Source organism: Gobius niger, assembly GCF_951799975.1.
Source record: "Gobius niger genome assembly, chromosome: 8".
Taxonomy (NCBI): domain Eukaryota; kingdom Metazoa; phylum Chordata; class Actinopteri; order Gobiiformes; family Gobiidae; genus Gobius; species Gobius niger.
Genome location: NC_136859.1, coordinates 17,139,692 through 17,165,132, shown reverse-complemented (window position 1 = coordinate 17,165,132; position 25,441 = coordinate 17,139,692). Strand labels below are relative to the sequence as shown.

Here is a 25,441-nt window from a genome sequence, read left to right as displayed (position 1 = left end):
TTTACCTGCAGGAGGCTCCAGTCATTCAACAGGAAGTGGAGGTGTTGCGCTGTTCCTTGGGCGAACAGAAAGTTGTCTTTTGCCTCGTGAATCAGAAGCTGTGAAATATGACAGCGGCTTCACATTTCTGCCTTTGGAAATAAACTAGACGAAAGAAACGGAAAAAGAGCATGTTCTGGGCAGCACGCGCCGCACGGACCCTCTTCTCGCTGACGTGTTTCACTCTTGTGATTTCAGGTAATAAATTCCACGTTGGCCTACTTTATTTATCTTCATACCTGCTTATTGTGGAGAGGATTGAACATATTGTGTTTGATTCTTTTCACATTTAATCAGTAGATCTTTTCACTGGTGTAGTCATGGAGTCATGAACGTATTACTATGTTACAAAGCTGTTGTTAAAGTCTGTCCTGTTTGCTGTCATATATTTGAGGAGTCTTAATCCACAGATGAGTCATGTATCACCGGTGTCACAGTTGTTTCAGTTTTTGGTTTTGGTTAAATGTACAGTGACATAATGGTAGTTTGTTGTAGACCAGAAGCTCAGGAAGCCTCGGTATTTTCTTTTGTTTTTTTGGGAGTGGGGGATGCACAGTAAGCATGAAGGCTCGTCAGCAGTGCTTAATTTAATCCCCCATTTGGGGGGACGCAATCCCCGAATTTCCAGTTTTTCAGGTTAAAGGATCCAGGAAAAATTTAGGAGGATCCGGCAAAGGATTTAATCTGATATAATGGTGTTTAATGAGAGTGTTCTGGCAAATGTTTTTTGCTGAATCCATCACATCTGACCAAAAATGTTCCTGAAAATACAAATTTACAAATGAAGCACATCACAACACAGTAGTTTTAATTATTCAATCAAAACTAACCAAAGCATTGTATAATGTTGATCTTTGTCCAGAGGTGCAGAGGGTGGACATTACGCCTGACAGAGGAACAACTCTCTCCTTCAGCAGCTCTCCCTCTACAGGCTCAGGGTGCAAGGTGTGCACGCGGGTCAAAAGCTCGCGACAATGTGATGCACAGAAGACATTCAACACTGGACCTGTCTCTGTGGAGCTGGAGTGCCTCAAACGTCAAGGGCCATTCAATGTTGAAGTCTCTCGGACTATTGGTATTGTTGTTTTGAATTCTGCAATACAGCGATTCTCAGATTATTTTCACCACTTAGCACCACAGACATCTGTCATTTATGGGCCTAAACCAGCGCATGTTTAAACCAGGATAAAGGGCAACAATGATATAGGGTTGCACTTTACTTTAAAGCACACATTATCAGGATGGAAAGAAAATACTAACCATGTTTCCTGGTTATTTACAGTGTTTGTACTGGCTTTGTACCATATAATAAATGAGGTGTGTGTCCTGTTTCCTTGTAGTTACGCTGAATACCATTCTGTAAAGGACCATATTATTTAAATTCTATCAGCTTTATTTGTTGAATGAATGAAAAAGTGTTTATTATTCGATGCATGAACTGATACTGATACTGATACACAGCTTTTCTCCTGATTTTATTTATTTACCACAAATTCTGTTTCCTTCCCAGACTGCACCACGAAGTCTTGCAGCAGTGATATACAAACTACAACCAACTACGATGCTTTACTGAGTTTAAACCGCAAGTTTGTCTGGGATCTAACTGCATCTGCCCCAAAAGCAGCAAGAATAGACTTTGGCAGGACCGGTTTGAGACAGATCCAGCCATCTGAGTCCTGTCCCGACAAACACGTCTTTACCTACGAGGTTTTCCCAGACTCGGGGAATGTTCTGGTGGGCATGTACTGCAGCTCTGGCCCCATCACTAATGCACAGGCTCTCGGATCCAGTAGGTTTTCCCTCGAGCTTCCCGCAGAACAGAAGCCGCAGGAGATTCACTTTGACGTCGCCAATGGGGAAGAAATCAAATGTAAGTCAATTGTTTTAGTTTATCCACTGATAATTACCAGGCTTTTAACCTCACATTATGATTTCATTGCAACATTGTGGAGTCTCCCAGTGGCGTACGAATGATAACTTTCTATTCCTTTAGTCCAATCATTATTGTCTTATCATAAAGGAAACGAAAAGTGCGTAATAACAGCAATTTCTTCATGTTGTCTACACTGATAAAGACACTTTAGTATGCATACACTATAACTATATTATAGCATGCAGTGTTGGGGAGAATACTTTGAAATTGAATGTAGTGACTGAACACTGAATACTTGCCTTGAAATGTATTTTATAAAGTATTCCGTTCCTTTGTCTAATCAGAGTATTGTATTCAGAATACTTTAAGAATACTGTCACATTGATAGGCATTCTATTAACTGTATATATAATATGGCGTATAATTACAAAAATGTAGACTATGATTTTTGGAAAGCCTGTTATAAACTGAGTCACCATTAATTAGGAACTCTTTAACTCTCTTGGCAAATGCACAGGAGCAGCAGATCACAGCATCATGTGACGCATGTGCCGTGTTTGCATTAACTACTGTGGCATAAGGCGTTTTAAATCTTTATTTTATTTTAGGAGGAAAAACATTAAAATTCCTCTCTTGATGTTGCACAATATGAAGCTAAAATGTAATGATTGAGTCCTGGGATGTGCTCCTTTGGTATTTGGAAAGTAATTGTGTTTTCAATACCCTTACATGAAAGTGCAACTTTACGTAAATACATTTTATAGTGTACATGGCTCTCACCTCACTGCAAGACGGTCCTAGGTTCAATTCCCAGGCCAGGAGAGGTCTGTTCTCCCTGTGTCGGAGAGGTCTGTTCTTCAGGGTGCTTCAGTTTCCCACTAAAAATGTTAATACGTATGTACAATAGGGGTTTCATCCCTAAAAACCCTTTGCTCAATCTCTGTGGGGCTGTCAGATAAAAAGTATGGAGTGGCTGCATATATAATATCGAATAAATGTAGAAAAAAAAAACTGGTACTGGAGGCTTGGTCCAGAAGTTTACCACTTAAAATGTTCCACTATAATATTGTGAAACTTGTGAAACTACATTTATAAGGATAAGCCTAAATGTCAATCTTTGTGGGACAATATTAGAAAGAAGTATTTAAAAATCACTAAACAATATAACAGTATTGCAAATATTGTCACATCCCTAATATTAACCATTTTGTCAACACGTTTGACCAATACATGATTTTTAATTGTTCTTATGTTTTCAGCTCTTGCCAAAATATCAGTGTCTTTACAACAAGACCTGTCCTCCCTGGAGCTCTTCTCTCCCAACTATCCCGGCAGTTTCCCCGACAACGACGTGATGGAGTGGTACTTTGTGGTCCCGGAAAAACACAAGGCGTCCATTCAGCTGTTCAACATCACACAGCCACTGTGTCTGAGGGACGAGGCGGCCGTGGAGTACCACCGATTGAGTCGGACGGCGCAGCTGGTGGGTCTGACGGAGGCCCAGCCCAAGCAGAAAGAGGGGGGCTTCACCATGACCCTGAGGAACTGTCGGATGGACCACAAGAGAGCCGGCTCCCCTGGACTCTCTATGAACTTCAGAGTGTCGACGTCGAGGGAAAATACTCAAGGTTCGTGCGCTGACGTTTTCAAGCCAATTCTCTTTACATACAGTTGATCAATAAAACAGTTAAATCTCTCTATTAAGCCACAGTCGCTTTGAAAATAATAAGCATTAATAAGAATAATACACTAAAAACCTTATACAGTATGAGTAAATAAATTGAACTAGAAATGAAATAGCAAAATTCTATCAGAATAGAGAAGATTTTTTAAATGAATAATTCTGAAATGAAAAGGGTAAATATACTGCTTAATCAGAATAGGTTTTATTGCCATTGTCAGTGAAGTTGCATTCCTGTTAAACTAGGATTTATGTAAAGGTACACTTACATACAACTATACTATACTACAACTGTTGCTCCCAAGGACCAGCTCAACACAGTAAATGCTATGACTGCAATCGGTTTAAATCTCAAATCCTACTGCCCTTTCATCACATCTCCATGGAAACGAGCTGGAAACTTACCCACTCCCGGTAAAGTTTACAGTCACATCTTAGGAGGGGTGAGCCTCATAAATGTTTGGTTGTACATTTATGATCATCATAAAATAAATGCTTGTATTTAAAAAAAAATTATTGGGTAACATTTTACGCAGTGTGGCTTTAAAGCAGTACTAAGTAACTCTTCCCCCTAGAGGCCATAAGCGCAACTGCAGGTGTAGTAGAAAGTTACGATATTTTAACTTATTAATTGTCTTGGAGAGTAAATACTACGCTGACAGGAAAGGCGAAGGGAGAGAGGGTTACTGTGCATCCAATTATACAATGGAAATATTTTTTTTCACTCAAACTTTGCTGTAAATACTGTTTAAAGTGACGCTAGCCCGCAGTTAGCTTTGCCCGTTAGCATGTTAGCTTCTTCTTCGTGATTTCATTAGTGTGTATTGCTTTCTCCGGACCGGTGGCAGTCAAGTTGCAAACATGGTTTTCTGGCCAGAGACACCAGGGGGAGATGAAAGACCCTCCAATCATCCCATAAACACTTGTATTACCCCCACAGGGACTACGAAAAGGATTTATTAAGGTAAACACGTTACTTAGTACTGCTTTAAAGGGGCTAGATGCAAGTTGGGCGTTTTATACTCACTACTGCCACCTCGGGTCATATGTGTAACTGCACCTTCTATATTAAGCTCGTGCACTTCGGACCCGAAGTAACAACTTTTTGAGTGACAGTACAGGATTTTAGAGACAGTTCTGGTGAACAGGTCTGGGCTCATCATAGACATTAGGACATGGCTGGAACATGTAGGGGGAGGAAAATCCATAATTTTAACATTTTTAAACTCTTATAGTCCCTTTAAGTCCACAAGGGCGTGTAAAACTTGATTAAAAAATAAAGAAGTAAAATTAGCTTAGCTCTGAATATTTTGAGCATTTAAAGATCTTCGCATTTACTCATAAACAAAAAATCAAAAATAACTTGATTTCCCCACAGACATTTCTCCTGAATGACGTATTTGAAAGCATGACAGGGAAAACTGCGTTTACTTTAAACATGTTATGACAGGAAATGGAATTGCTAAATGTTATTTCAGTTATGTTGCAACCCCGTGCACTCACACTCTCCTAGTCATAACACAAAATCTAAGAATTAGGCTTTGTAACTTTTTGTGTCTTCAGGTGTTTTAGGGGCGCTCTGGAGCTGCATCATCACTGAGTCATAAATGATAAACTAACAAGCGTCATCTGTTAGCGTCATTTCAACATTTTGTCTTGTCTTCTTCTCTGTAGTGCCCTGTGAAGTAAACCTAAGGGGACTGCGTTTTTCTCTGCACTTGAAGAAGTTGAATCCGCGCTGTGTTATGAAGCAGAAGTCAGTGCCCATCGATCAGACGACACTAATGCCAAACAGCTTCACGCAGTTGTCTTTTGAGGCCTGCCTCCCAGAGGACATACAAATCACCGCCTCAGAAAAAATGGGTATTTCCTGTTTTAGTTCATTGTGCTGCTGACAATGTGTGACCTTTCACCTTTGCATAGTCCCATAATACTTCAGCTTACTTCAGAAGTGATGTGAACAGATCTGTGAATTTAAATTAGTTTTAATCAAATATTGTTATCTATCACAGGTTGCTCTCAAGCCAGAGCTTGCCAAAAGTTATCCCTCTCCATACCTCCACTGCCTAAATGCCTCCCTGCCCCACTGAGCAACATGACGTGGACCCTCAGCCCCCCTCAGCATGGGACAGTGGAGCTGGGCTGTGCGTCTGGCACTCTCTTTCAGGAGCTACCGGGCCAGCGCTGCAATGATAGCATCTCTATCGAAATGGCAGAGGATGATGGTTCGACGATTGGAACTTTCTGCCGCAACGGGTCCATAAATAAACTCCAAATCCACGCCAACATAACCATCACTGTCAGAGGGACAGCCGGGAACACCCTCGTCCCGTCTAAGATACTGCATGCACGTATAAAAGACGAGATTGCAGGTACAGTATTTCACGTGTATTGATTAACTGCAGACTTTGGCCATATGTGTCTAACTTTAACTAACTCCACATCTGTAGAGCGATACATATTTAGTGTTTCCCCGAGGAAGAACACCCCTCTGTTTTTGGCTACTCCTGGTTGGCCCAAAGGAATGCCTCCGTACTCCACTGTGTCCTGGATCGTCACTGTCCCTCCAAAGATGGAAGCACATCTGAGGTTCACTGAGCTCAACCAGCCCAAGTGCAGCAACCGCCACACCAACATTCGCGTCCAGAAAATGGGCAGCCTGGAGGAGGAGTACAGCCGCAGGGAGGACGAGCCACCTGAATATCATCTCAAAGTTTCTGAAAGCTTCTACCTCAACATGTCCAACTGTATGCCTGAGAAAGATGACTTCAGTGTCTTCACCGAGGTCACGCTGAAGAAGAGTATGTCACATGAAGTTTTAGTGGAAAACATTTATATTAAACCATGAAGCCTATTCCTCTATGACCTTATATACAGTTTATTTGTAATGTTACAGTGTTGTTTAGTTCGATTTTCTGAACTACTGTATATTGGAATAGGTGATCATTTCCAAATAAGAAATACAACAAAAACATGATGCACATTTTAGCAACTGAACAATATCACTGATGAGTTTCTATAGTTCCTATTTTACTCACAATTCTTTGAATCGTTTTCAGATCAGCTGATGACAATCATAGTGGCCATAGTGGCTGTCCTGTTGGTCATCTTCATTGTGGTGCTGGTGGTGGTGTGTTTGGTGATCAGGTGAGTCATGCTTGTAAATGTTAACCATGTAAATGTGTGAAATAGCATTTTGAAGTATTCATTCATTTTAAACAGGAAAAAGAAGAAAAAGCTCAATCATCAAGTTTCTATCTATAATCCAAATGGCACCAGTTTCTTGCCTGGACAGAACGGTTTCCCCAAATCTCATGAGGAGGATGAGTATCATGTTTATGAGGACATTGAAGACACTCTGGTCTACTCACACCTGCTGAGGAAGGGGGCTGAGATGGGCATCTACGGAGACAGTGAACCTGGCCATACGGACTCACAGATGCCTCTAGAGGCCAGAGAAAGCGGTACAGGCGGCGACATGGAGGTGGGCGAATACCAGGAGTTTTCTGAACAGCAAAAACCTAAACTGCCGCAAAGGCCTGCCAGCCACGTGCAGCCGATGGTGGACAATGACCTGTATGAGATGGGAGGGAGCGACGGGGAGCGGTCACCTTCACTGGGCCCACGACTTGACCCGGAGGGGGGAGAGCTGACGCCGTGAGGGGACTTCTTCTTCCACACTCAGGTACACGCTGCTTTCATGTGTGGTTGTAAAGAGCCCATACAGGACGACTGAGGTGGGAGGCAGGTCAGGACTCAAGTCCCAAGTCATTTCCGGGACATGTGACTCGACCTGGACATAAAACTCAGGGGCAGTGACTTGTGACGAGACTTGAGATTCAGGAGGACTCGGTTCATTTAGGCAAAACTTTGTCTCGACTGTCCCGCTCTCAACCCAAAGATTATTTCTAGACGTCCATTTTGTAATTTTATCTTCTTTAGCATGACACAAACACATGTTAAAATCTGCTGTTACACAGAAGGGGAGACATTTGTCCTTTTGCCGCCTGTTATCGCCTTTGAATGGAGAGATGTTTACTGTGTATTAAACTTGAGGTGACAGCTGCAGAAGTAAAACCTTTAGTAATTGTGTGTGTTCTTGTTTAGAGTGCATACCAGTTTAGAAATGATTTAGTTCAATTCATTATCGTATATTTTAACATACAGTGTGTGTTCAGTGTTTCAGTTGTATATGCTGTATGTGTGAGGACATGAGCCAGCCTATTGTGATTAAATAAATGAATCATTTCAGAGAGATTAAGTTTACGTGGAGCGGATTTGACCGAAGAATGGGATTTTTATGTTTTGATCAATGGCTCATCATTGTTGGTTTCTTTAATTGTGTATAATTACGCATGAGACAGTTTGCTATTATCACTTAGCAGACATGTTTTACCATTGGCCTACAGTATAGAATGATTTGTATCGAAGAACGGGCCATTTGGATTTACATAAATATAGTAGATTACCCAATTATACTAGGCTGACCTCCACATGCAGTGTCTGTGCATGTTCACGAACAAAGCTATACAAAAATATGTTTATTCATGTTGACAGTAGTTATTACAGAAGGAATAACTCTCATTATTAAAAAGATAAATGTTTTTTATGAAAGCTACTTTACTGCTGCTTCTAAATCTGTAAAACGGCAAAATATTTGATAAAACAATGTCAGGACATTTATGTAGAATTTCCCATCGACACAAACTCTCAGACAATGTTAAACTCACAAACAGATGCCTTTTCCTCTCTGCAGTTCTCGTCAAACCATTTGCCTTTGGATCTTGTGGACATGACAGCACAGTTTTGGCGCGTGGCCCCGTCCGGCTGATGGGTGATCTCTGTCTCCCAGTTGGCATATTTCAGGGCAGTCCCGGTGTTTTCGGACCAAACCCCCTCAGTTATCATGTCGTTTATGCCGATCCAGACGTGCTCCTCTGGGCCGATGCTCTGGCGCACGTAGTCATGAAGCTGCTGGTTCTCGTCCGAGCTCAGAGGGGTGGCCAGAGTGCCCCCTTTGGCGATGCAGTCGTCGCTGGCAGAGTGGAAGTTCTTCTTAATTTGATCGGACAGAAAACACTTGCCAAGGATCTTCGTGCCTCGCAAACAAACTGAGAAGTAGAAGCGAAGTTAGTGTTAAAAAGCAGCACCTGTGTCCACACAATATTCTTTTATTTGTTTTGCTTCTTTGGTAATCTAAAAGAATTGTGGAATATACAAGGTGCATCACAGTTGTATATTATATTTACATCTACATAAAAGTGATTTTCATTAATCATCATGTATGTTTTGCCAAATCGTTACCTGTCTGTAAAGCCTGCTGTTCTTTCAGCACGTTGAGCTCCTGGATGATGTCATTTATCTGTTTCTTTATTTCTTCTATTGCACCATTGTTTGCATCTGAAAAGGCACAATGTTTATTTATTTGCCATAAATGTGCTTATTACTTTCCAAACTTAATTAAAAAGAAAGAAGGACCTTTAGACAGGTGTCATATTTGGATAATGTTCCTACCTTTCTTTCCGTTTCTTCTCTTTGAGGTGGTCTGCTGGAGTGAGCACTGTCCCAACAACAGAAGGCAAAACACCACAGCAGCTTGTTTGGCATCCATCATGTTTCCACCACTTCTCTACTTTCCACTGATCTAAGCTTTGGTTCTAAAGTCAGCACTGCTGCTGCTCCAGGGGCCGGACTGACCCTCTCTGTTATTGTTCACTGAGCCAGTCGAGCAGCACATATTTGTGTGAGGAAGTCTTATCAGAACTAATGCTTCACAGATGTTTTACGGGGGGGTGTTAGAAGTGTGGCACAAAGATGGATGTAACTGGTTCAATGTTCAGACAACCGTGACCGTCTTTCACGTGTCTGCAGGGCATATCATCAGATCATATCAACAGATGCACATTTTCCAAGTCCCATTAACTTTATACTAACAGCAAATGTTTCTGTTTTTTTGTGTGTGTGTTTGTTATTAAAAAGAAAGTGCATGTTATTCCAGAGAATCACATCTGTTTCTCCTCATTGAACTGGAGTGAGGACAGACACCACATGGTCAACTCTTATGTAACAATGACATCAAGTTATAAAAGGATTTGTTCATTTTCTGGCCCACAACATGAAACTCGATCAGGGGTGCCCAAAGTGCAGGGCCAAATAGATAAATTCTTTGATAAATTGGCAAACATCTCATCTTATGGTTCTAAGCCTTATCAAAGGTGTGGGGGACGGTTTTAAAGCACATGGTTAAATGTTATTGATCACTGAACTGTGATCTCTCTCTCTGTGCTCTCTATAAAACAGTCTGGATCATCCCTGACCTGGTCCGGACGTTTCTCAAAACATAGTCCAGATACTTCAATATGGCACAGGCTCCTGAGGAAAATGTAAACAATAGATTTATAGTGTACAAAACAACAACTGAGAAAGTTAAATACATTTGTTGAAAACACGTCATTTATTACAAGGTAAAAAAAACCTCTGAGGTCAAGGCAGTCTGTATTAACAGGACATACAGCAGTATAAAAGTCGATAGAAAGCTGCTCAGTTCTCAGCAGGAAACTCTGATTATTTCTGCTGTGACAATGCAAACAGTAAAGAGGTCAAATTTAATTCACTAAAATGCATAGTTAGTTCGCCTTTTTTTGTTGTTGCCCAAACTACATTCTTATATCATCATAAATTCATAAAACTCAAAAATACTATGCAAAACTCAAAAGGTTTTAAAATGTGCATTCAATTAGATATTTCAATATATGTGTTTTTATATTGCAACATCCCCACCGAGGAGTAATTTATGTCTATATTTACTTTTGTTTTACATTCTTGCTTCCAGAGGTGGGTAGAGCTTAGTTACATTTACTCCACGCACTTCACACGGTAGTTTTTACTTTTACTTGAGTAACTTTGTTTTGAAATATAAGGACCCTTATTCAGAAAACTCTAACAATAAATGTTTCATGTTGACCAATGGAAATTTATCAAGGTTTAGATTCATTAAACTTTATATAATGTTCTTGTATTATATCAATTGAATTATTTGTTTTATCTGATGTCAGAGTGTATTCTTTGGAAATCAGGATTTTCCTTCATTTTGTTTTGTTCGGCGAATTACAAAACTAAAACATCTGGACTTTTACTTGTACTGTCAATACTCAATCAGTACTTTCACTTTTGCAGTAATTATTTGTGTCTCTAAATGTCACTTCTAAAATTATTATAAAGAAACGTTACATACTTAGAGTAAATATTTTGGCTCTACCCACCTCTGCTTGTTTGATAATATGTAATTACTGCAGTGCACTGTATAAAGAGCTCCATTAGAGCGCTATACTTTTACTTGGTGCGTTTGCCCTGATAACTATCAAGTACTTTTACAAGCACATTCACTTGCATCCCATTCATTTTTAAATAATCCCTACAATCCACATGTTTGTCAGTTGTATCATTCATCATCGCACGATACTTTTAAAAACAGAAAACACTGATGTTCGAAATACTGAGCGGCGAATCAAAAGACAATGGCAGTCAAATGAACATGGAAGACAAAACACTTAAAATACATGCACAAATAAATAAAATACTTCAAAATATACAGCAGATCTTTTTCGTCTTTGCCAACTTCTTCAGAGTGGGAGACAATGTGCGGCTCTGGTCTACGTCGGGCAAAGCACTGCGGGGGGAAAGAGCAGAAAACAAATGTAAGCGTCCAATAACCAGTAAATCATCCACACACTACGTACAACACTGTGTGGTCATATCTAGACATGAAACAGGGATCATCCAAGCTGCTGCCAGTCATCGTGGGACAGAGGAGGAGGGGTTCCGCGTGAGGGGGAGTGTGTGTGTGTGAAGCGTTTGGGGTCAGACTGCAATAACACGTAGTGGCCAACGGGGAGAGTAGTTCTTCCACATCACAACACTAGTACTAAAAACAATGGACTTATCACAAACCTTCGTCCATTTCTCACACCAGAGCTAGCGAAGTGTAAGGAAGCGGCAAATTAGGACAAGGATTAAAGTCAGAAGTGGTATATGGTACATGCTGTAAACACAAGGTATGTCTAAACGTGTTATGAGAGCAATCAGTTATATACAGGTGAAACTCAGAAAAGTAGAATATCGAGAAAAAGTTCATTTATTTCTGTAATTCAACTTCAAATGTGAAACTAATATATGATACAGACTCATGACATGCAAAGTGTGATATATGTCAAGCCTTTATTTGTTATAATGTTGATAATTAAGCCATAATCATCAAAATTAAAGATTTAATGAGTCTATATCATAACTTAGTTTCACAGTTTAAGTTGAATTACAGAAATAAATGAACTTCTGAACGATAGTCTAATTTTCCGAGTTTCACCTGCAGTTGTCACGTGCACTTACTAGAACTTACTAAATCCAATCCACAAATATTTAGAAGATTGAACTTCTTTACCACCCGCCAAGTGCACTTTCTCCAATTCGGCATTACGCAAATCTAAAAGCTTCTTCACTGGAGCTTACAGACTATAGGCCGCCATGTTTTTTTCATCGCTTTTTATGCCAGTATCTTGCTGCCTTTTCGTCACATTTTTTGTCACTTTTTGTCACTTTTTTGTCCCATGTCTTGCCACCTTGTCACTTTTTTGCTGCCTTTTCGTCATATTTTCGTTGAGTTTTTGGTCACTTTTTCACCTCTTTTTGTAGCATTTTCATCCTCGTTTTTGTCTTCTTTTTTTTCAAGAAGCTTTTACATTTGGGTATTGCCGAACTGGAGAAACTGTGCTCGGTTCAGGGTGTGGGTTAAGAGGTTAATGATACAAATGACATTATATTTCATGTTTTAGCCACTAGCCATAAGGAGATCTTTTATATTATGAGGCTGTGTTACTGTAATTAATATGGGAAAGGAGAGTCATCATTGCTACATCAACAACAATGAATGAATAACAATACATCCATATATATTTCTATTGTCTAATTGTATTTACACAGTTTTACCTTTGAGAATATAGTCTGTTAATAGACTGGGCACCTTGTCGCTGTCGTCTCTCATTGCGAGCAGAACTGCAAACAACAGGAACAGTTTCAGTTTAGGATAAATTTTCTCCAAAACGACTTGATTTGCTTACTTTTGGTGAGCACTTGTAAGTCTTCATTTGCCGGCGGGTGTCCTGTTTTTGCATACGGTATTACAGTGGTCAAGTACTACGAGAAAGAACAAAGCGCTGGACATAAGACACGAGAGTTGACATTTTACAAACAGACTTGATGGTTAAGAGTGAAAAGGAGAGAGAATAACCTGTTTTTCAGGGCACCCGCCCCTAAACGTTTGTCGAAAGCTGTTCTGAATGACAGAAGAAAGACCCTCCATGCTGAAGCGCTGAGGAAACAGGAAGCACAGAGAAAAAACATGAAATTAGTAAAAGGGAAAAAGTAAAAGTAATCTGTATTATGACATAAATATTATAGTCTGGTTATTGTGACTCCTTTAAGGCAGTTATTGTAGTTATAGAGTCATCTCCAGTTTTTGGCTTTTGCAGTTTGTGTAATATTTCCTACTCTCTTCCTGTTACATCCTGAGGAACAAGATGGGAAACAATGTTTATGGTATTTTCTGCAATATTTACATTGTGCGCTGACCTTATATGAAAGATGGAAAGAAAGAAGGAAGGAAGGAAGGAAGGAAGGAAGGAAGGAAGGAAAGAAAGACAAAGAAAGATTAAAAGAAAGGAAAGAAAGAAAGATGGAAAGAAAGTTGGAAAGATGGAAAGAAAGAAAGAAAGAAAGAAAGAAAGAAAGAAGGAAAGAAAGGAAAGAGATAGATAGATAGATAGATAGATAGATAGATAGATAGATAGATAGATAGATAGATAGATTGATAGATTGATAGATTGATAGATTGATAGATAGATAGATTGATAGATTGATAGAGTAAATGTAAGTAAACTGTTTAGAGCAGGTACTGACAGCTCCAAGTGACTTCTCCACGTGGCTGTTTGAAGTCCCAGCGGCCCCTTTGAGCTTCTTCTTCTTCTTGAGCGTCTCACGGTGCTCCTTCTGCCTGTTCTGGACGTCGATGAGCGCTGAGATGAAACTGTTCTTCACTTCTTTCTCGAAGTCCTGTTCGTCCCTGAGCGCCAGCTGCTGCACCAGTTCCTCTGACAGCCTGCGGATGGCGCACTCTGTCTCCTCCAGACGCTCGTTCAGCTCGGCCACGGTCAAGCCTCTTATTCCTGCACAGAAACAAAAACAGTGTAGTGCAGTGATCCACAGACGTTGTGCTGAATCCCACACCCTCAATTTAGACACACATTTGGGAACACACAGAGAACATGCATACATTTTTATTTCTATTTACATTTATGTATCCTTTCAAATATCTAAAATAAACAATTTAAATACTAACTTTCTTAATGTGTTTGTTTTTTAAAACCCTAAAGTAGCATAAGAGGGAATAACTTGATATAATGGGGGTCCCGAGTAGGGATGGGACAATAGTAAATTGTCAGTAAATGTCATATTGAGTGAGACATGCATAAGTATTTAAAGGCACACAGTGTGACATTTTGGACCATACTGTTGTCATCAATACAAAACATGCAGCTCACGAGCAGCTCCATATAGAAAATGCTATCTCTGCAGTGGGTAATCAAAGAATGGATTTGGATGAGGAACTAACCTACTGAAATCTTAAATACTGCTGATTTAAGTCACATCTCCATGGAGACGTACCCACTCCCGGTAAACTTACTGGCACTGGTTGTCTGATGGATTTAGCGATTATCTTGAGTGATCGATTATTTTTTAATCGCAATTACTGATATTATTGTTTATCGTCCCATCCCTAGAGTTGTTTATATGTGCAAAAACGCTTTGGGAACCCCTGCTCGACTGCACTTACCCTGACACAAGGTATTAACAATTGCAGCATTTTTTTTTGCATGTGTTCAGGTTTTCGGTTTCAATATTGTGTTTATTGCAGTTCTCCAGGGCCTCTCAATCAATTTATTTCCATGTAACCAAAAACAGTCTGGTTACAAAGGACACCTTTTTACTGCTGCCTATGGAGATTGAAATGTTAATGTAATTGTAACTAATGATTTGTTTTCTTGATTTTCATTGTGTTTTTAATGCTTTTTATTGTGTTTTTAATGCTTTTTATTCTATTTTTACTATGTTTGGTGTTACTGTGAGGCACATTGAGTTGTCAAGTACATGAAATGTGCCATATAAATAAACTTGCCTTGCCTTGCCTTGCCTTACAAATATGATACTACCCTCAGAGTTGTCACAGGAGGAAACACTCTTTGGAGCCAGGCTTTTAAGCTGTTTCGGACACGTGTAAAGTCCCTATTGGTTTCCTTGTTATAACAGACCTTCTGGAGTCGCCACTAGGGGGTGGTATCGCAGCAATGACAGCCCTTAGTAACATGAGGTGATGTGTTTTTGAAACTAGCAGTAAAATGCACAACCTTAAAGTAATGTAGGCCAATTCAGCAGGAAACTTGAACTTTTTGGGCCAAATAAATTGCCCTCTGAGCTATAGTTTGGAGACCCACGCTCTATTGTCTTCATTTCAAAAAACACTATTCATGTGATTCATGTGCTCTAATATTAACTACTCATGGGACTTACTACAGCTATTTTGTCCCTTTTATTATTAATGACTGAGCATCAAGGTTAACAGTAACACATGTATTAAATAAATGTCCTTGTATGTGTGTTTACTTCACTTACTCTCTTTGTACTGGGGGCTGGTGATGCGCTGGACATCCATTGAGAGCAGGGTGAGGTGGGACTGCGAGGGATTGTGCGCCGGGTCCGGAGACTCCTGCATCATCTCCTCGATCTCCTCAATGACCTACAGCCACAACAACACCGTCAGTAAGTCCCACCGGACGAGCCGATGGATCTGTTTTGGCCCGCTAACACGCTGCTCCATATTCACAGCCTGGTTACGGGCAAGCTCAACACACACTGCCCCATCGCCTTTGACAAACATGAGCGAAGTTGGCAGCCGTGAAGTAAATGTTTCTGTGAGCCCATATGCTACTAGACTGACTTGTTTGAGCTTTTGACCATTTATTATTAAAAAAAAATGCTTGGATTCAGGTTTTCTTTCGCCCAATCGTGTCTGAGTAATCCTGCATCATCAGCCTGTCTCCTCAAGAGCTCAAAACACTCAACTCCACCTGCTGATGTCAAGAGCTGATGCTATGTTTTAATCTCTTAACCCCCGCCTTGACAGAGCATATTTTCTCCAGTTCAGCGTTACCCAAATCCGTGAGCTTTCTGGCCAGTGTAACGCCTCATTTTCCATTGCTTTTTTATTGGGTTTTCACCACATTTTTATCACCTTTTTGTCACTTTTTTTGTTGCATTTTTGCCCTTGTTTTTGTCACTTTTCTGTAGCTTCTTTTGTTACATTTGTCGCTTTTTCGTCTCATTTTTGAAAGTGTGCTCAGTTAAGAGGTTAAAGTCCAGAGAGCTTCGCCTTACTCATTTCAGTACTCATATTGCCTACACTCAGGGCTTGACGTTAACTTTTCATGCTCACAATACACTGTGGATCATCTTTTTCAAACAATACTACTACTATTGCATTTACTAGCCACATTGGAATTAGTTTGATGCTGTGTTTTGTTCTTTAATTCAGAATAAAAGCTACTGATGGTTATACGTAAATGAATCTATAAAAGACATCAAAAACAAGCTAAAGTGTGTAAGCAGCCAGATCTGTTTATTACTTAAAGGGACTATGTGGAGTTGAAAATGTTAAAATTATGTATTTTCCTCCCCCTACATGTTCCAGCAACGTCCTATTGTGTAGAATGAGCTCAGACCTGTTCACCACAACTGCCTCTAAAATCCTGCACTGTCACTCAAAAGTCATGCACAAGCTTAGTATAGAAGCTGCAGCTATGCGTAAGACCTGAGGTGGCAGTAGTGAGTATAAAATGACCAACTTGCATCTAGTCCCTTAGCTGGTAAAAGAACAAGTGAAGGCAAAGGAGTTATTGATATTGTTATACTGTAGTCAAGCCACTCTTCGCAGTTCCAGCATCCGATGAGGAAGCACCTTGTATTTCCCTTGTTTTCTACAATATTTACAGGTATGAGTATTTAACTTCTTAAACTCTAAATCTACCGTCGTCACCTTTTTTTTGTGTTCTTTATCATTTCATTTCTGCATCTTTTTTGTAGCACTTCCATCGCTTTTTGACACTTTTTTTATGCTCTTGTGCGTTGTTTTCGCCACATTTCTTCCACATTTTCATCACTTTTTGTTTCTTTTTTGTTGCTCTTTTGCAGCTTTTCTGTAGCATTTTCATCACACATTTTAGTCACTCTTCCATCACTTTCTTGTCACGCTTTTGTCGCCCCTTTGTTGCATTTTCATCCTCGTTTCCGTCTTTATTTTGACACTTTTTTTCCAGAGACTTTTAGACTTGGGCAAAGCCAAACTGGAGAAAATGTGCTCGGTTCAGGTGGGTGTTAAGAGACTAAAATAACCTAATGTCGTAACACGGGGGACATTAAACAAGTGCTACCTGGTCGGCCGTTAGGAGCGGCTCGTCGGTGAGGCTGGTGATAATCATTGAGTGCATATCCAGTTGCTCCCTCAGCTCCTCCTCATCTGACACCTCAAATGGGACCTCCTTCTCACACTGTCGGGGGAAAACAAATGTAATCAAAATCTCTAAACCCTGACATAATATGACTGAGATTTGAAACATCAGAGGTCTAAAGGAAAGCAGGGCGGGAAGAGACATAAACATAGATACAGACGGCATCTCTGGAATCGCCCATATATGGTCATTTTTGAAAACAGTTAAGGGGGAAAACAATTTTGAAAAAATGTAAATTTTCTCTAATTATTCAAAAACTACTGTACCAAATGCTGAATTATGAATATAGTTTCTACTAAATAAAGATACAAAGACATGGTGAGGAGCAAAGTGGTTCAACAGCCCATAAATACATAAATAACGGAGAATGCTAACTTGATGCTACATGTTAGCATCGGGCTAATGCTAACGGTTAGCTAGCGCTTGCTGCAACGGCCGTTTTTTCGCTTCTACTGCACAATCTGCTGTGAGAAAACATCCATATGGGCCCGATTTAGACCTGACTTTATTTATGTGTGAAAAATAAGTTCATATTCCACCAGAAAATGGCAAAAAAGAGGGAAAATTGTGTTTCTCTAAAGATTCTATTTTCCCCCTCGGTGAAGCCACGCCCCCTTCTATGACGAGATGCCGTCTGTATCTTGGGATCTGCTCTTATTAAATGAACTTGTGTATCTATCACAGTAAGATTGATAACCTGAGGGGAAAAAATGTCTAGCTCTTATCCCATATCAGCTCTGGTTCGAAACTTTAACAATAAAACACAAGCTCTTCTCAAACTCAGACTTGATCGTCACATCACGCGTGGAGAAAGTGTCATACTGTTTGGTCCTCTGGGTTATATGCTGGTGTGCGCAGGGAGCAGGTCAGGGACTGTTTCCAATCCACCGGCATCACCTGGCTGTAGCTCTGTGTTAAAGCAGTCCAGATCCTGCGAAAGAGAAGACACTCACATCAACATCTGCAAATGCCAAAGGATTAAAGAATCTCTGCAGAAACTTTTTAGGGCAAACCTCTAAAAATATACTTCAATCGGATTAAGCAGTTTTAATGCTATGATAATCCCACCAGTGAAGGATTGTAATGAAATGAGGATAATTTAAGGAAATAGAGATTAGAGATGTCAGTGTAATTCATCAAAAGCATCAGAGCTGTTCCACAATGTTGTAGCAAGTAATGGTATTGTAGTAGGAGATATCTATAACTACTATACCCTGTTTGAAATGACAATTTAACTTTAACTTTTACAGACTGGCAGAAATGTTAGAAACAAACGCACTGTTGAATAATACAGGGGTTGAGGTTGATCCTGGAATAACAGACCTACAGAGACATATAGATAATAATAATAATAATAATAATAATAATAATAATAAGAAGAAGAAGAAGAAGAAGAAGAAGAAGAAGAAGAAGAAGTAGAAGAAGAAGAAGAAGAAGAGAAGAAGAAGAAGAGAAGAAGAGAAGAAGAAGAGAAGAAGAAGAAGAAGAGAAGAAGAAGAGAAGAAGAAAAAGAAGAGAAGAAGAAGAGAAGAAGAAGAAGAGAAGAAGAAGAGATGAAGAAGAAGAAGAAGAAGAGAAGAAGAGAAGAAGAGAAGAAGAAGAAGAAGAAGAGAAGAAGAAGAGAAGAAGAAGAAGAAGAAGGAGAAGAAGGAGAAGAAGAAGAAGAAGAAGGAGAAGAAGAAGAAGAAGAAGAAGAGAAGAAGAAGAGAAGAAGAAGAGAAGAAGAAGAGATGAAGGAGAAGAAGAAGAAGAAGAGATGAAGAAGAGAAGAAGAGATGAAGGAGAAGAAGAAGAAGAAGAAGAGAAGAAGAGAAGAAGAAGAGATGAAGGAGAAGAAGAAGAAGAAGAAGAAGAAAAAGAAGCAGAAGAAGCAGAAGAAGAAGAAGAAGAAGAAGAGATGAAGAAGAAGAAGAAGAGAAGAGATGAAGAAGAAGCAGAAGAAGAAAAAGAAGCAGAAGAAGCAGAAGAAGAAGAAGAAGAAGAAGAGATGAAGAAGAAGAAGAAGAGAAGAGATGAAGAAGAAGAAGAAGAAGAAGAAGAAGAAGAAGAAGAAGAAGAAGAAGAAGAAGAAGAAGAAGAAGAAAAAGAAGAAGAAGAAGAAGACAACAACAACAACACAGATTTGCAATAGCTTATCGTTTTTGCGCGTGGAAAAACATGTCTATAGGCCTATCCATGAAGTCATACACTTATTCCCCATCATTATGACAGTTTTGGAGCATTGAATGCCAGTGTAAACACATAATAGCAGCGGCAGAAGGCAGCGCTGCAGGCCACGGCACTCACTCGTCTCTCCCCAGCAGCGTGTCCTCACTCAGCTTCGTCACTGGGGCGATGCTCTCCGTCTTCGCGTTGTAATTTTGGAAGCACACAGATAACTTCTCGTCAAAATCCTTCACTAGGTCCTCCATGGATCTAAACCCCCCACAGTCACCGCCGGGGGAGAGGCCGCCGTCAGGGAGCTCATCCTCCTCCAGCTCCGCATCCCCCCCCGCGGGAGCACAGCCTTTCCGCGGCACCACGAGCCTCGGCAGCAGGCCCAGCTCACCCTCATGCGGCCAGTCGTCGTCGAAATGCGCGATGGGTGCCGCCATTGCCCGGCCCTGCCTTCAGCCCTGGGTTAAAGACGGCATGATGCTGCGGGACGGGCAGGCCTCCGCATCATCCCCCGTTTACGTTCCTCTGTACAGGACAGTATGGCCGCTGCGCTCCAGCTGCCACTGGTCACAAAAGGCGCATTCACATGTAGACTAACCACCACTGAGGGAGCTTTGTAAGGGCTGTCACACTGGATACGCACTCACTCCATAGGTTTGTGAGAAACGCTGCAGCCACCACTCTGCTTTTCTGACCCGAAAATAATGAATGTCTGTACACAACATGGTCCACACAGCGGCGCACAGCGGACACACGTGGTATTACAATAGAAATAGATGAGCTCATGTTGCCATTGACGACAGACAAACTTTGGCAAGAGAAAAACAAGGTCTCTTCATCAAGTTTTGCGTCTTTAAACATGAGTTCACCTTTGTCCACGCTGAAGAAACTCAAGCGCACTCCTCTGCAGCCATGGTTAGTATCACTTTAAGCACATTCCTCTATCAGGCTGCTCATTTTAAGATGCACCAGCTTTGAACTGTTTGTGTTTGAACCACAGGGGGAAATCTGATGGCCATCCCAGGGGGAATTTGTTGAGAGGTAGCTAAGTTTTGACATGTAGCTTTGTAATGCAATAGTGCAAAAAGAGGAAATACATTTTGTTTACCTCGACATGTGCAGAGTTTCAGGCTGCAGCTGCTGCCAACAGTTCCTCTATTTCTGACCAACACCTTCCTGTGACCTCTCTTAACAACACCGACGTGTCACAAAAGAAAGGTGCACTGTAGGCTTTGTTAAATTAAAACAAAATCAATCATAGTCATGCAGTTGGGAAAGAATCAATCGTTTTGCTTTTCTGTTCTCAGGCAGCGAACCCTGCAGCGCTGACCTCGTGTCACCTGCGATGCAAAAGCTGGAGGAGAGGGTGGAGGCTCAGGCAGAAGAGATTAGATGCAAGGTATATTAACAACATTCAATGGGAACAACCAAATAAATAAACTGAACTAACACATTGATATTAATATAGGACAAGAGGATCGCAGCGTTAGAGGAAGCCCTGAGGGTAAAGAAAGGTGTGTGAGCTTTTATTCATTGACATTGTGAAAATTTAAAGTGGTGCATTTAATGACTCGCATACCAATTGGGTTTTTCATTTGAACTCCAAGTACAGCCATACCTGAAAGATCATTTCAAAAAGTGATCAACGAAAGTCTCTGATTTTTAGTATAGAAGAAATCCAGTGGAAAAAGGAGTCACATAAATATAAATGTATTTAAGCTGCATAAAGCCAACTAACGAATTACTCTTAATCTGTTCATCTTTGTAGAGATTTTTGAGAGAAGGTACATGATGTTACAGCGGCAGGTCTATGAAATGGAGGTGAGAATAATGTGTGAAATTGCCATCTTAACTGTAAAAGCCTTTTTGATTTTACTATGAGAGCTGGCCTTACCCAACAGAGCTTTCTGATGGACTATAACATGATCTGGGTTGGATCTGAAAGCACAGATGCAGAAGACTCTGGACTCTTCTGCTCAAACAGGCTGTGGACGCCTCCAGGTTGGGTGTTTTTTTGTTTGTTGATCACATTGTGACAATTTTTTTTAAACAATTTTCTTCACAGAGAACTCAGTGGACAGAGGGTTTTGTGTAAACTTTGACCTCATCCTGGACAGGACACGAGAGCTCAACCTTCTCGCTGGGGAGGGTGAGACGTATGTAAAAGCTACAACGACAGGTGCTCAGCTGGCTCACAGGAAACCAATGGAGCTGTGGCTTTACAAGAACGGCATCAGGATGTCGGACGGCCCATTTCGGACATACCGGGAGCAGAAAACTCAAGTTAGTAGTAAAAATACACACTTTGCTTGCATTTGTAGTTATATGAATCGATTTGTCCCTACAGCAGTTCATGCAGGATCTGATGGACGGGTATTTTCCATCTGAGCTACAGGAGAGGTTTCCTGATGGTGTTCCTTTTGAGGTGTGTCCCTGACTTTCCATTCAACAAATGTGACAAACATAAAAACAGTTATGCATCGTCATCGTGTAGGTCCACGTCAGGAGGGATGAGCAGTTCATCCCCGAGCTACAGAGACAAACATTTCCTGGTTTGGGCAATGTTATTCAAGGGGACAATGGAAAAGCAACACATTTATCCAAAGCAGTACCTGGCCACGGTGGGTAATGCGGAGTTACTTCTACTTTCCTAGTTTTTGAATTGATGATGAAGTACTAGGTCGTTTGGGGAGTTGCAAAGGTGTAAGATAAACTGGAACTTGATTGATCTCACAGTAGATAGTGCATTCTCTTATCACGACTCCCTGATCATTTTCCTTCCAACGTCCATTCCTTTAAAGCAGGGGTGTCGAACTCATTTGGGTCGTGGGCCCAAATCCAGCTTCCTTGGCAACGCAATATAATTTATACAAGAAAATACTACAGAGAGAACAATTTTCCAATAAATGCATAATATTGAGCTGTGATTTTAAAATAGTGCTGATTTGGTCAAAAGCTCGGGACTGTAATAATAATGGTTCACACTTATATTGCGCTTTACAAGCCTGGGTCACACGTTTCTCATACTACACTGTCGTCATTGTCGCCCTGGGGCAGACTGTCAATTTACCACTTGGCTATAATGTGTTGTTTATATCCTGATCTATAGTGGCTGGAATGAGCATTCTGGTTTTTTCCTTCAAAATTCATAACTCTGCATATAAATGGGCCGGAGACTTACTTTTTTTTGACATACTCAGGAATTAAATCATCTTGCGGCCGGATTTGACCCGTGCGCTGCCAGCTTGACATGTCTGCTTTAAAGAGACTAGATGCAAGTTGGCCGTGTCATACTCACTACTGCCACCTCAGGTCGTACGTGTAATTGCAGGTTCTATATTAAGCTTGTGCCTGACCCGAAGTAGCACCTTTTTGAGTGGTGAATAGGTCTGGGCTCATTCTACACATTAGGACGTTGCTGGAACATGTAAGGGGGAGGAAAATACAGAATTTTAACAGTTTTAAACTCTGTATAGTCCCTTTAAAGCTCCACTGCGTAACATTTCACCCAATAGACCCTTTCATTGTTTGACATCACTCCATTGTATTAGGTAACACATTGTTCACCTGTGTTGGACAACATTTACAGCGCCAACAGGGAGCCATTTAAAGCTGTAACTTTGCACTTATCGCTATTTTTTTTACTTTTATCACCTTTCCACTGCTTATTTCCTGCCTCCTGCTGATGTCACTGATGATGTAGGCAGGGAAAGGGTCTATAAATATGATAATAACCCAGCTTTTATGTAATTATGGGTTTTCATTGGTGTAAAGTACCTTTAAAAACATGCCTGTACTGTGACTGGGCTCTCGTGAACATTGCTGGGACATCACCATGAGGAGGACGTTTGTTTATAGTGTTTTAACTTTACAAAGGTAAGGTAAAAGTGGCTTCTCTCTTTCGCAGTTCAACACATCATTTTGTTTCCCCAGCTGCACACTGACGAAAACCGTTAATGTGATTGTGAAAACTTAAGACGTGATGTAGCTTTAGGGTTCATTCTTCGCATTTCTTTTAAAGGTCATCTGAGTCAAGGCTTACTCAGGATGGGGCAGATCCAGAACATCAGGGTCCCGAAGGTAACCAGTAGCAGGCCGGGTCGACTGCAATGAGAGCATTTCTGGCCGTGTTCCTATGTGCTCAACTAATGACATGGACTACAACACGTCCTGTCTGTACTTGTTCACTTTTGCTGCAGTTTTTCTTAATGTGTTTGTTAGGAATCCTCTGACGCCTTCAGCAGCGACTCAATGATCCTCGTCGATACACCAGCGCCGCAGGCAACGGAGAGGTGATTTAGCGACTGTGTGTGCAGAGTTCTCCAACCTTTTAACAGGATTATTATTTTATGAGAGACTGATTATTATTTTAGCAGACTGATTAATTGTCCATTGATAAGAGTTTGATTATTGCAACCCTAAAAAAACAAAACTTCATAGAGAAAAAGGTTTACATCGTATATAACAAATGCAGACCTATAGTTGTTTTTGAGAACTGCGGCAGACTCCATTCATTGCCACGATACAGAACAGTACATCTATATACATCTAAATGCATATGGCAGAAGCTTTTGCTAAAGATTCAACCAGCTTTCTTTAGTTTGGCCATTTTTGTGACGTTTTATAGTTTCACTTCCTTATTGGACAGGGACAGGAAGTGACATACATAGAGGACAACCATTGTAAACTGTTGCCGTGCCAACCGCGTTAAGCCAATGGCAAATGAGTCAAACTGCTATGGAGCTTTACCTTTATCTATGTCACTTCCTGTCAGCAGCTCAAAAATACAAATAACATTTCTTCATTAAAATTGCTGCTTCACTGAAATAAAATGAAAATTATGATGTTTTCCTTCTAAAAAAGTATTAAAACCTGTAATGTGCACTTAAAGTATCAGATTCAACATAACATAATTGGGATAGACAGGTATGAATGGTTTTGATCCTAATATCTTATAACACACATTCACATTTTAGAGACAGCAAAAGCCCAAAATACTTTATCCATCTGCCAAAAAAAACTCTTATGATGATAGAAACACAGAACTTTGAGGACAAAATGTTCACTTGCTGCTTGGTGTGCAGGGCCCAACCTCTAACATGACAAGTATTTACTTGTATTTAAAGGCCCTATAGGCTACCTGATTATTTTTTCTCAAGAAGAGTGCATCTACTGAAAGGCGTGTGAACCAGCTGGTTAATTCTGGTTGTTGTTTACATCAGGAGTTCACAAACTTTTTAGGTCGGGACCCTCCAAAAACACCATGCAAATAATCCAGGACCCCCAGTGTAAAATCTTTAGTTTTAGTTAATATGCAGTCATGAAGTTCGGACTTGGTTCAATCTTTCACCTTTTTTTTCTTTTTACTAAGCCTGCAACTTACAAAGTGTTTTTGTAAACAGTTTGCAGGTGGAAGCAGAGTTTCCTCCCTCTCATGGCAACGTGACCACACTAAAGATAAGGTCTGAAGATGGAAGCTGCATGTACATTCTGAGAATGAGCTTCTCAGAGACGATTGGGCACATTCGGCAGTACCTGGACAAACACAGGTGAGGCTCCTCAATAACACTTTCCCACAGTTGATTATTTTTTTCGGTAGCCTCATTATAGCAGTGACGTCATTGATATGGAGCACATTTCATCCTTTTTTTAGTTTATAGGATTCATTATCACCATCCACAATAATACATTTCTTTTAATCATGTTTATTATTTTGATTAAATAATTGTATTGTTCTATTTTTTCTGGTCTTAGTTTTTTTTATTTTATTATGTTCCACAGTGAAGCTTTATTGATGCTAAAGTGGATTAGATGATTATTCCTGATTTGTTTGTTACAGAGGGTGTGATCTGCCCAGTTATGAGATCACCAGTTCACATCCTCTGCACATCTATGACGACAGTCAGACGATTGAGGCCTGTGGACTCACGGCGAACACTGCTCTCCTTTTACGCACAAGACCAGTCACTAAAACATGGTGAAAAGATGGCCAAATGGCTTCAATTAAAAAATAAAATTTGCATAGAGCAAATAAACTGTTGTAATTCTTTATTGCTAAAATAGTCAAAATTCAAACAA

At 40.4% G+C, this 25,441-nt stretch overlaps 4 protein-coding genes across 5 annotated transcripts; 2 read left to right on the top strand and 2 right to left on the bottom strand.

Moving 5' to 3' along the window:
- Window positions 1–26: 26 nt before the first annotated feature.
- cdcp1a (CUB domain containing protein 1a) lies at window positions 27–7,378 on the top strand. The gene is made up of 9 exons (XM_079562058.1): window positions 27–237; window positions 902–1,114; window positions 1,550–1,909; window positions 3,172–3,540; window positions 5,268–5,456; window positions 5,606–5,965; window positions 6,044–6,394; window positions 6,653–6,740; window positions 6,816–7,378. The coding sequence occupies exons 1-9, from the start codon at window positions 171–173 to the stop codon at window positions 7,252–7,254; spliced, it is 2,436 nt and encodes an 811-aa protein (XP_079418184.1). The 5' UTR covers window positions 27–170; the 3' UTR covers window positions 7,255–7,378.
- Window positions 7,379–8,204: 826 nt separating this feature from the next.
- On the bottom strand, window positions 8,205–9,670 carry clec3ba (C-type lectin domain family 3, member Ba). The gene is made up of 3 exons (XM_079561676.1): window positions 9,108–9,670; window positions 8,898–8,993; window positions 8,205–8,704 (listed from the first exon to the last, which is right to left on the bottom strand). The coding sequence occupies exons 1-3, from the start codon at window positions 9,205–9,207 to the stop codon at window positions 8,304–8,306; spliced, it is 597 nt and encodes a 198-aa protein (XP_079417802.1). The 5' UTR covers window positions 9,208–9,670; the 3' UTR covers window positions 8,205–8,303.
- A 1,128-nt stretch (window positions 9,671–10,798) lies between these two features.
- On the bottom strand, window positions 10,799–20,091 carry fez2a (fasciculation and elongation protein zeta 2a). The gene is made up of 9 exons (XM_079562002.1): window positions 19,493–20,091; window positions 18,029–18,137; window positions 17,129–17,245; window positions 15,315–15,438; window positions 13,545–13,810; window positions 12,877–12,957; window positions 12,707–12,782; window positions 12,576–12,641; window positions 10,799–11,262 (listed from the first exon to the last, which is right to left on the bottom strand). The coding sequence occupies exons 1-9, from the start codon at window positions 19,798–19,800 to the stop codon at window positions 11,246–11,248; spliced, it is 1,164 nt and encodes a 387-aa protein (XP_079418128.1). The 5' UTR covers window positions 19,801–20,091; the 3' UTR covers window positions 10,799–11,245.
- ubxn11 (UBX domain protein 11) lies at window positions 19,894–25,351 on the top strand. Of its 2 annotated transcripts, none has more exons than XM_079562001.1 (15): window positions 19,894–20,017; window positions 20,100–20,278; window positions 20,364–20,404; window positions 20,486–20,581; window positions 20,671–20,762; window positions 20,832–20,877; window positions 21,132–21,184; window positions 21,265–21,364; window positions 21,429–21,646; window positions 21,714–21,788; window positions 21,858–21,984; window positions 23,385–23,443; window positions 23,585–23,655; window positions 24,766–24,912; window positions 25,203–25,351. In XM_079562001.1, exons 2-15 carry the CDS (start codon window positions 20,148–20,150, stop codon window positions 25,342–25,344), a joined length of 1,398 nt encoding a protein of 465 aa, XP_079418127.1. In that variant the 5' UTR covers window positions 19,894–20,017; window positions 20,100–20,147; the 3' UTR covers window positions 25,345–25,351. The 2 variants fall into 2 exon arrangements, with proteins under 2 accessions (XP_079418127.1, XP_079418126.1); XM_079562000.1 differs by having other exon boundaries at window positions 21,711–21,788.
- Window positions 25,352–25,441: the final 90 nt, after the last annotated feature.

Bases quoted from the DNA above. Each gene is read 5' to 3' on its own strand.
- cdcp1a (XM_079562058.1), top strand. From the start codon at position 171: ATGTTCTGGGCAGCACGCGCCGCACGGACCCTCTTCTCGCTGACGTGT. The intron at 5,457-5,605 runs GTATTTCCTGTT...TATCTATCACAG, and splicing joins CACCGCCTCAGAAAAAATGG to GTTGCTCTCAAGCCAGAGCT. The intron at 5,966-6,043 runs GTACAGTATTTC...CCACATCTGTAG, and splicing joins TATAAAAGACGAGATTGCAG to AGCGATACATATTTAGTGTT.
- clec3ba (XM_079561676.1), bottom strand. From the start codon at position 9,207: ATGATGGATGCCAAACAAGCTGCTGTGGTGTTTTGCCTTCTGTTGTTG. The intron at 8,994-9,107 runs GTAGGAACATTA...GTGCCTTTTCAG, and splicing joins GAGAAGAAACGGAAAGAAAG to ATGCAAACAATGGTGCAATA. The intron at 8,705-8,897 runs GTAACGATTTGG...TCTACTTCTCAG, and splicing joins ACAGCAGGCTTTACAGACAG to TTTGTTTGCGAGGCACGAAG.
- fez2a (XM_079562002.1), bottom strand. From the start codon at position 19,800: ATGGCGGCACCCATCGCGCATTTCGACGACGACTGGCCGCATGAGGGT. The intron at 17,246-18,028 runs GTATGACACTTT...TTCCCCCGACAG, and splicing joins ATAACCCAGAGGACCAAACA to TGTGAGAAGGAGGTCCCATT. The intron at 12,783-12,876 runs GTTATTCTCTCT...TCTTTCTCGTAG, and splicing joins GCGGGTGCCCTGAAAAACAG to TACTTGACCACTGTAATACC.
- ubxn11 (XM_079562000.1), top strand. From the start codon at position 20,148: ATGTTGCCATTGACGACAGACAAACTTTGGCAAGAGAAAAACAAGGTC. The intron at 21,789-21,857 runs GTGTGTCCCTGA...GTCATCGTGTAG, and splicing joins CTGATGGTGTTCCTTTTGAG to GTCCACGTCAGGAGGGATGA. The intron at 23,656-24,765 runs GTGATTTAGCGA...TTTTGTAAACAG, and splicing joins GCGCCGCAGGCAACGGAGAG to TTTGCAGGTGGAAGCAGAGT.